Source organism: Salmo salar, chromosome ssa10 (genome assembly GCF_905237065.1).
Source record: "Salmo salar chromosome ssa10, Ssal_v3.1, whole genome shotgun sequence".
Lineage (NCBI taxonomy): Eukaryota > Metazoa > Chordata > Actinopteri > Salmoniformes > Salmonidae > Salmo > Salmo salar.
The window spans coordinates 43865544-43880741 of NC_059451.1; the positions used below are offsets into that span (position 1 = coordinate 43865544).

Consider the following 15198-nt stretch of genomic DNA (forward strand, 5'->3'; position numbering starts at 1 on the left):
ATGGAGATTGTAAAAGGTTAGTGCATCATTTTAGCTGGTTTTATGGTTTTGGTGACCCTGTCTTTGACTTGACAAAACATTACACACAACTCTTGTAAATGTACTGTCCTAACATACTCTAAATTTATGCTTTCGCCGTAAAACCTTTTTGAAATCGTAAAAGGTGGTTCGATTAAGGAGATGTTTATCTTTCAAATGGTGTAACATAGTTGTATTTTTGAAAAATTTGAATTTTGACATTTATTTGGATTCAAATTTGCCGCTCTTGAAATGCACCTGCTGTTGATGGAGTGCACCACGGGTGGCACGCTAGCGTCCCACCTAGCCCCAAGAGGTTAATGTGCTTCTTCTTGAGCCATTCCTGTGTTGCCTTGGCCGTGTGTTTTGGGTCATTGTCATGCTGGAATACCCATCCATGACCCATTTTCAATGCCCCTGGCTGAGGGAAGGATGTTCTCACCCAAGATTTGACGGTACATGGCCCCGTCCATCGTCCCTTTGATGCGGTGAAGTTGTCCTGTCCCCTTAGCAGAAAAACACCCCCAAAGCATAATGTTTCCACCTCCATGTTTGACGGTGGAGATGGTGTTCTTGGGGTCATAGGCAGCATTCCTCCTCCTCCAAACACGGCGAGTTGAGTTGATGCCAAAGAGCTCCCTTTTGGTCTCATCTAACCACAACACTTTTACCAGTTGGCCTCTGAATCATTCAGATGTTCATTGGCAAACTTCAGACGGGCATGTATATGTGCTTTCCTGAGCAGGGGGACCTTGTGGGCGCTGCAGGATTTCAGTCCTTCACGGCGTAGTGTGTTACCAATTGTTTTCTTGGTGACTATGGTCCCAGCTGCCTTGAGATCATTGACAAGATCCTCCCGTGTAGTTCTGGGCTGACTCCTCACCGTTCTCATGATCATTGCAACTCCACGAGGTGAGATCTTGCATGGAGCCCCAGGCCGAGGGAGATTGACAGTTCTTTTGTGTTTCTTCCATTTGCGAATAATTGCACCAACTGTTGTCACCTTCTCACCAAGCTGCTTGGCGATGGTCTTGTAGCCCATTCCAGCCTTGTGTAGGTCTACAATCTTGTCCCTGACATCCTTGGAGAGCTCTTTGGTCTTGGCCATGGTGGAGAGTTTGGAATCTGATTGATTGATTGCTTCTGTGGACAGGTGTCTTTTATACAGGTAACAAGCTGAGATTAGGTGCACTCCCTTTAAGAGTGTGCTCCTAATCTCAGCTCGTTACCTGTATAAAAGATACCTGGGAGCCAGAAATCTTTGATTGAGAGGGGGTGAAATACTTATTTCCCTCATTAAAATGCAAATCAATTTATAACATTTTTGACATGTGTTTTGTGGGATTTTTTGTTGTTGTTATTCTGTCTCTCACTGTTCAAATAAACCTACCATTCAAATTATAGACTGATCATTTCTTTGTCAGTGGGCAAACGTACAAAATCAGCAGGGGATGAAATACTTTTTTCCCTCACTGTAAAGGTTACATTTAAAAAAATGAGGAATGGAAAGAATAGAAAAGAAAGTGCGGCGGGAGCAAGAAAAGGAGAGATAGTAGGAAAACAGCAATGAGAGGGAAATAAGGTAAGAGAGAGATCGGCAGCAAGAGAGACGGTGAGTGTTTAATAAAACACCATAAATGAGAGTATAAATCCACAAGGTCTGCCAACTGATGCAGAGTACAGAAAATTTAAAAACTGAATCCCTCCCCGCCTCAGACAGCGAGCTGCAGGGTCATTATCCAACATATCTGCACATACACACACAAGCCCTAAGGTCATTACCCAACCCCACAGTCTGCAGCACATTAGAGGACATTGTCCTCAGCTGGCATGCTGCCCAACCTGTCCACATTGTCATGATCATCCCTGTCCCCATTCCTCAAGAAATTAGGACTTGAGCTCTCCTCAGGAGAGATTCCAAAAAAGACTCATTAGGGCCTTTTGAATTGGGAGGTCTATACTTTATTTCAAAATGAACAATGGTGACAGCTCAGAGACATGAATGAGGCAAACACACTACCGTGCCTATGCACACACATTTAATTCATATTGAAATCAGAGACTTGTTGTTTCAGGGCTTTTGTTGTGCTGGGTGACTAAGATGAACACTGGTGGAGAGGAGACAGGAGAACCAGAAGTGCCTCTCCCATTAACCATGACAGTGTTTGGGGGTGAGGGAAGCAGTGTGTTTGTGAATAGTGATAAAATAGCATACCAACGCCCTGTGTTTTTACCCCATTATGTGTAGAAAATCCCAGGTGTGTTTAGATATACTTGTGCACTGCGTGACGGTAGGCTTATAACTAGTGTATATCACTTGTCTTTACATGGCTATTCCAAGACTGTGCCCCACTTAAATGGGCTCCCGAGTGGTACAGCAGTCTAAGGCACTGCATCTCAGTGCTATAGGCATCACTACAGACCCTGGTTCGATTCCAGGATGTATCACAACCGGCCGTGATTGGGAGTCCCATAGGGCAGCGCACAATTGGCCCAGCGTCGTTTGGGTTAGGGTTTGGCACGGGTATGATGTCATTGTAAATAACAATTTGTTCCTGACTTGCCCAGTCAAATAAAGGTTAAATAAAACATTTAAAAGGCACTGGGTAGCGAGAACGTTCAACTACCATTTAAAACAACAACAAAAATATTCACAGAAGTTGGCAGAAATCTGTTTTTTTCTTCATAAACATACACTACTGTTCGAAAGTTTGCAGTCACTTAGAAATGTATTTGTTAGTAAAGAAAAGCACATTTTGTTGTCTATTAAAATAACATCAAATTGATCAGAAATACAGTGTAGACATTGTTAATGTTGTAAATGACTATTGTAGCTGGAAACAGCAGATTGTTTATGGAATATCTACATAGGCGTACAGAGGCCCATTATCAGCAACCATCACTCCTGTGTTTCAATGGCACGTTGTGTTAGCTAATCCAAGTTTATTATTTTAAATGGCTAATTGATCATTAGCACAGCTGAAAATTGTTGTGCTTATTAAAAAAGCAATAAAACTGGCCTTCTTTAGACTAGTTGTGTCACGGTTGTCATAGGGTAAAGCGGACCAAGACGCAGCGAGGAAATGTGCACTCATCTTCTTTTTATTAAATGGACAAGAAGGTGAACCAAAACAACACGTACACAAAAAAAAACACAACGACTAATAACAGGCCGGTAAGGCACAAAGCTATACACAGCACATAATCTCCCACACTTCACAAATCCAAACACATACCTATATATAGGACTCTCAATCAGAGGCAACCAGAAACACCTGCCTCCAATTGAGAGTCCAACACCCAAACCTAAACATAGAAAACTAAACTAGACAGAACGTAGAAATATAAACCTAGAACATACCCAAAACCCAGAACTAACAAATCAAACACCTAATACACAACCAACCACCCCGAACCACATAAAACAAATACCCTCTGCCACGTCCTAACCAAACTACAATTACATATAATCCCTAATACTGGTCAGGACGTGACAAGTTGAGTATCTGGAGCATCAGCATTTGTGGGAATCGATTACAGGCTCAAAATGGCCAGAAACAAAGAACTTTCTTCTGAAACTAGTCTGTTTTTTCTTGTTCGGAGAAATGAAAGCTATTCCATGCGAGAAACTGCCAAGAAACTGAAGATCTCGTACAACGCTGTGTACTCCTCCCTTCACAGAACAGTGCAAACTGTCTCTAACCAGAATAGAAAGAGGAGTGAGAGGCCCTGGTGCACAACTGAGCAAGAGGACAAGTACATTAGAGTGTCTAGTTTGGCAAACAGACGCCTCACAAGTCCTCAACTGACAGTTTCATTAAATAGGACCCGCAAAACACCAGTCTCAACATCAACAGTGAAGACGCGACTCCACGATGCTCTTAACTGTTGAAACACTCTGTGTGACCCTGATTTAGACCACTGCGGTAAAGACAAAATTAACCAATTGTCCAAGCTTAATAAATCATATGTTTGGTCTGGGGGGGTGTTTCCTGTGATTTATATATACCCCTCAGAGCAGAGTGATGGATGCCTCCCTCAGTCAGTCCTAATGCGCACTCTCTCTCTCTCTCTCTCTCGCTCATTTAAATTGCTTTAATGGCATGACAAACATTTATCAAATATTGCCACCACCATTTAAAGCAGTCCAGGGGGGAGGGACTATATAAGTAAATATAGTGAAATAGAAATAGTTTACACCTAAACTGGCTGGTTTAGTTGTAAAGTGTAGAGTAGACATTCTGACACGGATAGCAGAATTCCATTACCTTCAGGCTTAGATTCATTAAATTTTGTTTCACAGTTGTGATTAAATTCCATGAATGTCCTTTTTCCCCCTAAACGGGAAGAGGAGGTTAGCACTGTGTTAGAAGCCATGAGGTGTGAGACCTAGGTGTCTGTCTGTCTGTCTGCTAGCAGAACTAGCTCCACGTGTCTCACTGTTAGCCCAGCCAAAATTAATTATAGTGTCTTTAATTACATTTTTCACCATGCATGAATGTACTCAGAAGGTGAGAGCCAAATGGAGGAGACTGGCTGCCAGAGAGACTATGAGGCCACACTGGAGAGACTGTGATATGATAAAGTCATGGCTGTCGTAGTGATTGGACCAAAATGCAGCGGGTATGTGAATGCTCATATTTACTTTTATTGAACGTTACACAAAACAAGAAAACGAACGACAGCTAAACAGTTTTGCAGGCTAACCACAGCAGTGTAAAAACAACTTCCCACAAAAGACAGGTGGAAAAAGGGCTACCTAAGTATGGCTCCCAATCAGCAACAATGATGTACAGCTGTCCCTGATTGAGAGCCATACCAGGCCAACACAAAGAAATACACAACATAGAAAAAAACATAGAAATACAAAACACAGAACAATACCCAAAACCCCCGACAACACAAAACAAACGCACCCCTGCCACGCCCTGACCAAACTACAATAACAAATAACCCCTTATACTGGTCAGGACGTGACATTAAAACACAGTTTAATACGTCATGTACAGTCAGTAAGCACACAAACAAGGTCTGAAATTACTAGTTTCTTCTTCTCTATGGCAAGACTAGAAACGACAGACTGAATAATTCCTCTGAAAAAAACATTACTTCTAGACTCACTCATATGTTTTTTTCAAGCAGAAATTTGCTTCCTGCAACACAAACTCCAAAAAGTTCTGGGACACTGTAAAGTCCATGGAGAATAAGAACACCTCCCAGCTGCCCACTGCACTGAGGATAGGAAACTCTGTCACCTCCGATAAATCCACTATAATTGAGAATTTCAATAAGCATTTTTCTACAGCTGGCCATACTTTCCACTTGGCTATCCCTACCACGGTCAACAGCACTGCACCCCCCACAGCTACTCGCCCAAGCCTTCCCCATTTCTCCTTCTCCCAAATCCAGTCAGCTGATGTTCTGAAAGAGCTGCAAAATCTGGACCCCTACAAATCAGCCGGGCTAGACAATCTGGACCCTTTCTTTCTTGCAACCCCTATTACTAGCCTGTTCAACCTCTCTTTCTGAGATTCCAAAAGATTGGAAAGCAGCTGCTGTCATCCCCCTCTTCAAAGGAGGGGACACTCTTGACCCAAACTGCTACAGACCTATATCTATCCTACCCTGCCTTTCTAAGGTCTTCAAAGCCAAGTCAACAAACAGATTACTGACCATTTCGGATCCCACCGCACCTTCTCCGCTATGCAATCTGGTTTCAGAGCTGGTCATGGGTGCACCTCAGCCACGCTCAAGGTCCTAAACGATATCGTAACCGCCATCGATAAGAAACAATACTGTGCTGCCGTATTCATTGACCTGGCCAAGGCTTTCGACTCTGTCAATCACCACATCCTCATCGGCAGACTCAATAGCCTTGGTTTCTCAAATGATTGCCTCGCCTGGTTCACCAACTACTTATCTGATAGAGTTCAATGTGTCAAATCGGATGGCCTGTTGTCCGGGCCTCTGTAGTCTCTATGGGGGTGCCACAGGGTTCAATTCTTGGGCCAACTCTTTTCTCTGTATACATGAATGATGTTGCTCTTGCTGCTGGTGAGTCTCTGATCCACCTCTACGCAGACGACACCATTCCATATACTTCTGGCCCTTCTTTGGACACTGTTAACAACCCTCCAGACGAGCTTCAATGCCATACAACTCTCCTTCCGTGGCCTCCAACTGCTCTTAAATACAAGTAAAACTAAATGCATGCTCTTCAACCGATCGCTGCCCGCACCTGCCCGCCCGTCCAGCATCACTACTCTGGACGGTTCTGACTTAGAATATGTGGACAACTACAAATACCTAGGTGTCTGGTTAGACTGTAAGCTCTCTTCCAGACTCACATCAAACATCTCCAATCCAAAGTGAAATCTAGAATTGGCTTCCTATTTCGCAACAAAGCATCCTTCACTCACGCTGCCAAACATACCCTCGTAAAACTGACCATCCTACCGATCCTCGACTTCGGCAATGTCATTTACAAAATAGCCTCCAATACCCTACTCAATAAACTGGATGCAGTCTATCACAGTGCCATCCGTTTTGTCACCAAAGCCCCATATACTACCCACCACTGCGACCTGTACGCTCTCATTGGCTGGCCCTCGCTTCATACTCGTCGCCAAACCCACTGGCTCCAGGTCATCTACAAGACCCTGCTAGGTAAAGTCCCCCCTTATCTCAGCTCACTGGTCACCGTAGAAGCACCCACCTGTAGCACGCGCTCCAGCAGGTATATCTCTCTGGTCACCCCCAAAGCCAATTCCTCCTTTGGCCGTCTCCCCTTCCAGTTCTCTGCTGCCAATGACTGGAACGAACTACAAAAATCACTGAAACTCGAAACACTTATCTCCCTCACTAGCTTTAAGCACCAGCTGTCAAAGCAGCTCACAGATCACTGCACCTGTACATAGCCCATCTATAATTTAGCCCAAACAACTACCTCTTCCCCTACTGTATTTATTTAGCTCCTTTGCACCCCATTATTTCCACTTTGCACTTTCTTCCACTACAAATCTACCATTCCAGTGTTTTACTTGCTATATTGTATTTACTTTGCCACAATGGGCTTTTTTGCCTTTACCTCCCTTATCTCACCTCATTTGCTCACATTGTATATAGACTTATTTTTCTACTGTATTATTGACTAAGTTTGTTTTACTCCATGTGTAACTCTGTGTTGTTGTATGTGTCGAACTGCTTTGCTTTATCTTGGGCAGGTCGCAATTGTAAATGAGAACTTGTTCTCAACTTGCCTACCTGGTTAAATAAAGGTAAAGTAAAAAAATTAAAAAAATTTAAAAAATGTGAGTTGAAGGTAGTCAGGAGGGAATTCAGTCTTCTCCCCGAATCTATAAGAAAATCATTTGATAGAGTAGGTTGATCAAAGCCTGGTCAAAAGAGATGCTACTCATGTTGCATCTCCTTTTTAAATATGCAGTACTACAGCCTCCTGTGATCCTCTACACCTCTGATGAATGCTAAGGATGAGAGGAGATAGTATTTCATGGTACACTGGGTCTGAAGAGCCGGTCCGTGATCCTACAGCAGAGCCTGACATGAGGAGAAGTGAGTTGTTTTCAGAGATCAGTCATATTCCCCCTGTAACGGGGCGGCAGGGTAGCCTAGTGGTTAGAGCGTTGGGCTAGTAACCGAAAGGTTGCAAGTTTGAATCCCCGAGCTGACAAGGTACTAATCTGTTGTTCTGAACAAGACATTTAACCCACTGTTCCTAGGCCGTCATTGAAAATAAGAATTTGTTCTTAACCTTACTTGCCTAGTTAAATAAAGGTACAAAAAATAAACATAAATAAAATGGAACCCCGTGATGGAGCTATTGGAGTTGATGCCAGATCAAGTGTATAGCAACAGAGCTGTAACAGGGAAAGCACCATGATCATAATGGCAGTCTCAAAATGTATTTCTCTTCACATTTATTTTGACAGGGAATCATGCCAAGAGTGTGCAAAGCTATCATCAAGGCAAAGGGTGGCTACTTTGAAGAATCTCAAATATAAAATATATTTTGATCTGTTTAACACTTTTTTGCTTACTACATGATTCCATATGTGTTATTTCATAGTTTTGATGTGTTCACTATTATTCTACAATGTAGAAAATAGTAAAAATAATGAGAAACCCTTTAACAAGTAGGTGTGTCCAAACTTTTGACTGGTACTGTTGACAATACCGTCATAGTCTATAACAGGTGTGAATGTGGACTGAATTATTTGTTTTCTGTTATTTAATGACAGGCATGAACTATTCTTATAAAATAATTCCTCATTTCTTGTACAACTCATCAACATGCTTTTTGAAGGATAGCTAAAAAAGGGCACAGTACATATGGAGGATCTTAATTTGATCACCCTGTTGCAGGACATTTAAAAACTTGTAGTGTATTTGAGGTTTAAAAATACTTCTGAAGTTTGTTATTTCCACTTTGGACTTTCAGACTTGATTTTCCCTTACGGAAAATGTATTAACCCCTACAAATATTTTTACATTTCCTTTTGCTGAAGCATATTTTTTTTTTGCTGTAGCAAGTTGGCTCAATTTCGATCATACACCTGTATGTGTTTTTGTCTATCATACCTCTAAACCAGACCAGAAATCAGGTGAGTTCCTGCCCAAGTCAAGCACTGCTTATCCCTTGCGCTGAGGACCCACAATATCTTGTACAATGTTGCAAGTTCGCTTGTGCAAGCTTCAGCTCACCCAAGTTAATAGTTGATACAATGTTTTAAGTTCATTGCAGACAGGCCATGCAGGCTGTAGTTTTTATTGGTTGGCTTTATGTAGGTTATTTTTACATAGTTGGCAATATAAGTTACTTTTTGGGTTTGTGTCATTTTCCTTTAGCTGTGGATAGAATTTTGATTAACCACTGTCATGGAAAAATTGCAAGATTATGTTATAATGCATTTATTGCATCAAATGGTTGTTTTATTCGACAGAATAGAGTATTCTGTTAAGTTGTGTGTGTGTTCTACTGAGGATGGGCCTCTATGAGATAACACTGACAGAGGAGATTTACGATGTCCTTGGGTGATTAAACCTAAAGAGCATTCCAGAGAACATGAGTTAATGTTTCTGCTCTATACCGTACCAGGAAGAGATGGTTCCAGTTTGGAGTCTTAACCTTGTGACACATTCTATGTATCTGTTGTTCGTCATGTAGGTTGAAAGGGGTGTATCTTGGCTATAAAAGACCTTTGTACTTTTGTCTTGCCACTCAACGGATCATTAGAAATGGTGAATCGTTGACAAGTCATTGCTATTGCAAAGCTCTTATTATTAAAGATTTATTTTAATGTATAACTCTGACTTGTGTGATAAGTTTCTCTCCTCATTTGATAGTAAAGAAATAAACCACCACACCACATCACAATGATTTTGAGATATGACGATGTTATTACAAATTAAATTAAACTCTTCCACAAAAAATGCATATGAAAAACATAACGGGCATGCAGATCGGTAGAAATGGTAAGAAATTGGCATTCCACATGAGAAAGGTTGCCGACTCCTCATGTAGCCTATTACCGGCAACTTCAAGAGAGTAATGACAGAATCTGCAAAAGCCAGCAGGAGCGGGAGGAGAATAATTGGGTCAGGTTTTATTCTTCTGGTTATCTAGATCTCTGACCACCTCTTGAGATATTTGTCTTACTTCATCAAACCGTAAGCTTAAAGCATCAGACAAGCTCAATGCATATAGTTGATTTTATTAAAACACATAGGGTGTATCTCTATAATGGAAAAATACACATAAAACATTTAGACCAGATGACTTTCGGTCGACCAAGATTGTTTTTGGCCGGGGACAGCCCTAGTTGCTTCACAGCGAGTGGCAGACTGTATGAGTTGTTACACAGCGAGTGGCAGACTGTATGAGTTGTTACACAGCGAGTGACAGACTGTATGAGTTGTTACACAGCGAGTGACAGACTGTATGAGTTGTTACACAGCGAGTGACAGACTGTATGAGTTGTTACACAGCGAGTGACAGACTGTATGAGTTGTTACACAGTGAGTGACAGACTGTATGAGTTGCTACACAGAAAGAGGCAGACTGTATCTGGCCACAGAGAGTGAGAGTGAGAGATGGCAACAAGTATGTGTACCTGGTAGGAATAGATTCAGTTGGTTAGCGACTTGAAGGCTGTGTGTGCAGGCACACCTCGCTGTGTTTTTCATCCTGACTATTCAATTTAAATGGAGTGTTCCGTCCCAGTGATGCCTCTGACACACGTAAAGCTATCTATGCGCCCTCCTACAAACACCACAGGCACACACACACACACATATAACTAAGGCTGAGCTGACTGGGTGATGGGTCATCATGTTATTTAATCTGTTGTCTGTTGCCTACAGCTGTGCTTCTGCACCTCCACTCAACACAAGCTGGAATCCAATAACAACCCCCTAGCTAAAGGTAGAGCACTCACACACACACACACACACACCATCTCACCCAATCTAATCCCACCCCTTATGAGGTCAAACATCACACTATGCCAAGCCCATACCAGTCTATAGTATACTTATGCCCAAAGCCAATAACAATGACTCACCAAACCTCCGCAACCTCTGACCCCTTCACTGGTGCTCTTACCCTCCTGCCTCACTTTGTCTATGGTCATCTTAAAACCCCTTCCAAACCAGACTAACCTGAATCCTGCACTTCTTATACACATACATACATGCACACCTCAGACACACAACACAGTCCATGTACATGTTCCTACTAGAGGTCGACCGATTATGATTTCTTTTCCCAACGCCGATACCGATACCGATTATTGGAAGACCGAAAAAGCCGGTGCCGATTAATCGGCCGATTTTTGTAAACTTTATTTATTTGTAATAATGACAATTACAACAATACTGAATGAACACTTATTTTAACTTAATATAATACATAAATACTATCAATTTAGCCTCAAATAAACAATGAAACATGTTCAATTTGATTTAAATAATGCAAAAACAAAGTATTGGAGAAGAAAGTAAAAGTGCAATATGTGCCATGTAAAAAAGCTAACGTTTAAGTTCCTTGCTCAGAACATGAGAACATATGAAAGCTGGTGGTTCCTTTTAACATAAGTCTTCAATATTCCCAGGTAAGAAGTTTTAGGTTGTTGTCACGAATCCCACCAAAGGTGGCTCCCCTGCCCGCTCGAGCAGGCAGGGGAGCCACCTTCGGTGGGATTCGTGACAGTTGTAGTTATTATAGTACTATTTCTCTCTATACGATTAGTATTTCATATACCTTTGACTATTGGATGTTCTTATAGGCACTTTAATATTGCCAGTGTAACAGTATAGCTTCCGTCCCTCTCCTCGCTCCTACCTGGGCTCGAACCAGGAACACATCGACAACAGCCACCCTCGAAGCAGCGTTACCCATGTAGAGCAAAGGGAACAACTACTCCAAGTCTCAGAGCGAGTGACGTTTGAAACGCTATTAGCGCGCACCCGCTAACTAGCTAGCCATTTCACATCGGTTACACCAGCCTAATCTTGGGAGTTGATAGGCTTGAAGTCATAAACAGCGCAATGCTTGAAGAATTGCGAAGAGCTGCTGGCAAAACGCACGAAGGTGCTGTTTGATTGCTTACGAGCGTGCTGCTACCTACCATCACTCAGTCAGACTGCTCTATCAAATCATAGACTTAATTATAACATAACACACAGAAATACGAGCCTTTGGTAATTAATATGGTCGAATCCGGAAACTATCATTTCGAAAACGAAACGTTTATTATTTCAGTGAAATACGGAACCGTTCTGTATTTCATCTAACGGGTGGCATCCCTAAGTCTAAATATTCCTGTTACATTGCACAACCATCAATGTTAATGTCATAATTATGTACAATTCTGGCAAATTAATTACGGCCTTTGTTAGGAATAAATGGACATCACACAGTCTGCAATGAGCCTGGCGGCCCAAACTGCTGTATATACCCTGACTGCTTGCACGGAACGCTAGAGAAGTGACACAAATTCATGTTAGCAGGCAATATTAACTAAATATGCAGGTTTAAAAATATATACTTGTGTATTAATTTTCAAGAAAAGCATTGATGTTTATGGTTAGGTACATTGGTGCAACGACAGTGCTTTTTTCGCAAATGCGCTTGTTAAATCATCCCCCGTTTGTCGAAGTAGGCTGTGATTTGATTAGAAATTAACAGGCACCACATCGATTATATGCAACGCAGGACACGTTAGATAAACTAGTAATATCATCAACCATGTGTAGTTAACTAGTGATTATGTTAAGATTGATCGTTTTTTTATAAGATAAGTTTAATGCTAGCTAGCAACTTACCTTGGCTTCTTGCTGCCCTCGCGTAACAGGTAGTCAGCCTGCCATGCAGGCACCTCGTGGAGTGCAATGTAAGGCAGGTGGTTAGAGCGTTGGACTAGTAACCGGAAGGTTGCAAAAACGAATCCCCCCTGAACAAGGCAGTTAACCCCCGTTCCTAGGCCGTCATTGAAAATAAGAATGTGTTCTTAATCTGACTTGCTGTCACGTCCTGACCAGTAAAAGGGGTTGTTTGTTATTGTAGTTTGGTCAGGGCGTGGCTGGGGGTTTTTGTTTTATGGGTTTCGTTTTTTTTGGTTAATGTTCTATGTTAATATATTTCTATGTTCGTTCTAGTTTTTCTATTTCTATGTTTAGTTTATTGGGTTGACCTTCAATTGGAGGCAGCTGTTCCTCGTTGCCTCTAATTGAAGGTCCTATTTAGTAGGGGTGTTTTCCCATGGATTTTTGTGGGTAGTTGTTCCATGTGTAGCTGTGTGCCTTACAGGACAGTTTCTCGTCGTTGTTTTTGTTTAAGTGTTTATTTTGGTTTTCTTCGTAATAAAGAAGATGAGCATTCACATTCCCGCTGCGCCTTGGTCCCATCTTTATGACGAACATGACACTTGCCTAGTTAAATAAAGGTGTATAATTTTTTTTATTATTTGGCATATCGGTGGCCAAAAATACCGATTGTTATGAAAACTTGAAATCTGCCCTAATTAATCGGCCATTCCGATTAATCGGTCGACCTCTAGTTCCTACAGTAGCTCCAGTCACCGTCAGCATCTCCTGAGCCCCTGCTGTGGTCCTCCAGACAAACCTATTGTTCTCCCTTACCCCCTGTGTGTTTGTGTTATCTTTAGTAATCTGACAGAGAGGAGAGGGCCTATCCCTGTCAGCCAGCCTGAAGGGCCAACTGCACAGTACTGCTAACCCACAGGAAGCACCCAGGCTAGAGCAGGACCAGAGAGGCTGGAAAGAGAGAGAGAGAGAGAGAGAGAGAGAGAGAGAGAGAGAGAGAGAGAGAGAGAGAGAGAGAGAGAGAGAGAGAGAGAGAGAGAGAGAGAGAATACTCTACAGAGGGAGGAGAGAGAGACAGAGACAGTGAGAGAGAGAGGGGGGAGGGGGGAGGAGAAAGGATACTCCACAGAGAGAAGGAGGAGAGAGAGGGGAAATAGTGAGAAAGAGAAAGAGAGAGGAGAGAGAAAGAGGAGAGAGGATACTCTACAGAGAGAGAGAGAGAAGGAGGAGAGAGAGGGGAAAGAGCGAGGAAGAGAGGAGAGGAGAGAGAAAGAGAGAGCGAGGCGAGAGAGAGAGAGAAGAGAGGGAGGAGAGAGAAAGAGAGGGAGGAGAGAGCGATCATAGGGTTAGAGGGAAATAATTAGAAAAAGGAGAGCAAGGAGGAAGGGAACAATACGTTTAGTGAGGAAAGGGAAGAGAAAGGGAGAGCAAGGATTAGTGACAGGGTGCAAGGACAATGTGACAGCGACAGGAAGGAGACATTGAATAGAATGGTAGAGCATAAGATGCTGAAAAATGCAATAAGGGGAGAGAAAAGGAGAGATACAGAGATGGAGGATAAGAGCTCATCTGGCTGACTAATGCCAGAGCTGTCTACAGCAACGTAACACTACACCCACACCTTTATCTACTGTCCATCTAGTAGGAGAAGTAAGAGGGAGGCACAGGAGTAGAGAGAACAGAGAGTAGGATAAGGCTGAGAGATGAGCCAACATGAGGCTGTCTGTTTTTTTCCCAGTCTACCCTGTCACTGAGCTGTTTGCAGGTTAGATCAGAAGAAGTGTGCCTTCTACTGCTATCACTAGGGACTACTGGAGTGGAAGCCTTTTTTTCTATTTTCCTTCTCTCTCTCTCCTTCCTCTCTCTCCCTCCTTAATCTTTCTCCCCCACCCCACCCCTCTCTCTCTCTCCTTTCTCTCTCTCACTCTCCTTCCTCTCTCTCCCTCCTTACTCTTTCTCCCTCCTTACTCTTTCTCCCCCACCCACCCGCTCTCTCCTCTCTCTCCCCCCTCTCTCTCTCTGAATTTATCCTAAGCCACTCTGGGATGAATTCATGGGTGGGAATGAGAGTGTTCTTGGAACCTTGTGGCAATGTTGTTGGAACGTTGTTGGAATGTTGTAGGAATGTTGTTACTTACATCACTGGGAGACACCGTCAGCACACTCCTGCTCTTCCTCATCTTCCGTGGAATTCCTCACTCTGTTACACAGCAGCCAGCTTCACATACACACCTGGAACAACACAATACACACACACATACGTGTCACTGTTGTAGAGTCCAAAGAGGACTTAGTTTGTGCAGTTGTTTAGTATTCTATAAAATATACATGGTAAAATAAAAACAAGAGTGGTTTCATTATTGATATATACAATACCAGTCAAAAGTCTGGACACCTACTCATTCAAGGGTTTTTCTTTATGTTTTACTATTTTCTATACTGTAGAATATGACTGAAGACATCAAAACTATGAAATAACACATACGGAATAATGCAGTAACCAAAAAAAGTGTTAAAGAAATCAAAATATATTTTATATTTGAGATTCTTCAAAGTAGCCACCCTTTGCCTTGATGACAGCTTTGCACACTCTTGGCATTCTCTCAACCAGCTTCACCTGGAACGTTGGTTCAACAGTGAGAGGACAGTGAGAGGACAATCCCAGGTCTTCACTCTCCCATCGCACTCAAATCAAATGTTATTTGTCGTGCTTCATAAACAGCAGGTGAAGACTAACTCTAGCCCTACGCCAGATGATGTGTGTGAGGGAACAGGGTCACGCAAGGTCAGCAAAGCACACCAACAGTAAGAAACTGAGGAAAAAAAGTGGTCAGATGA

At 42.4% G+C, this 15198-nt stretch overlaps 1 protein-coding gene across 2 annotated transcripts in view; it reads right to left on the minus strand.

Annotated features, from left to right (window-relative positions):
- pde4ba (phosphodiesterase 4B, cAMP-specific a) overlaps positions 1-15198 on the minus strand; it is a 336700-nt gene that overhangs the window by 250212 nt on the left and 71290 nt on the right. For both annotated transcript variants that reach the window (XM_014123403.2, XM_045687797.1), the window contains exon 2: positions 14499-14592. In XM_014123403.2, coding sequence (XP_013978878.1) covers positions 14499-14540 — 42 coding nt within the window. In that variant the 5' untranslated portion in view covers positions 14541-14592. The remainder of the gene's footprint in view (positions 1-14498; positions 14593-15198) is intronic.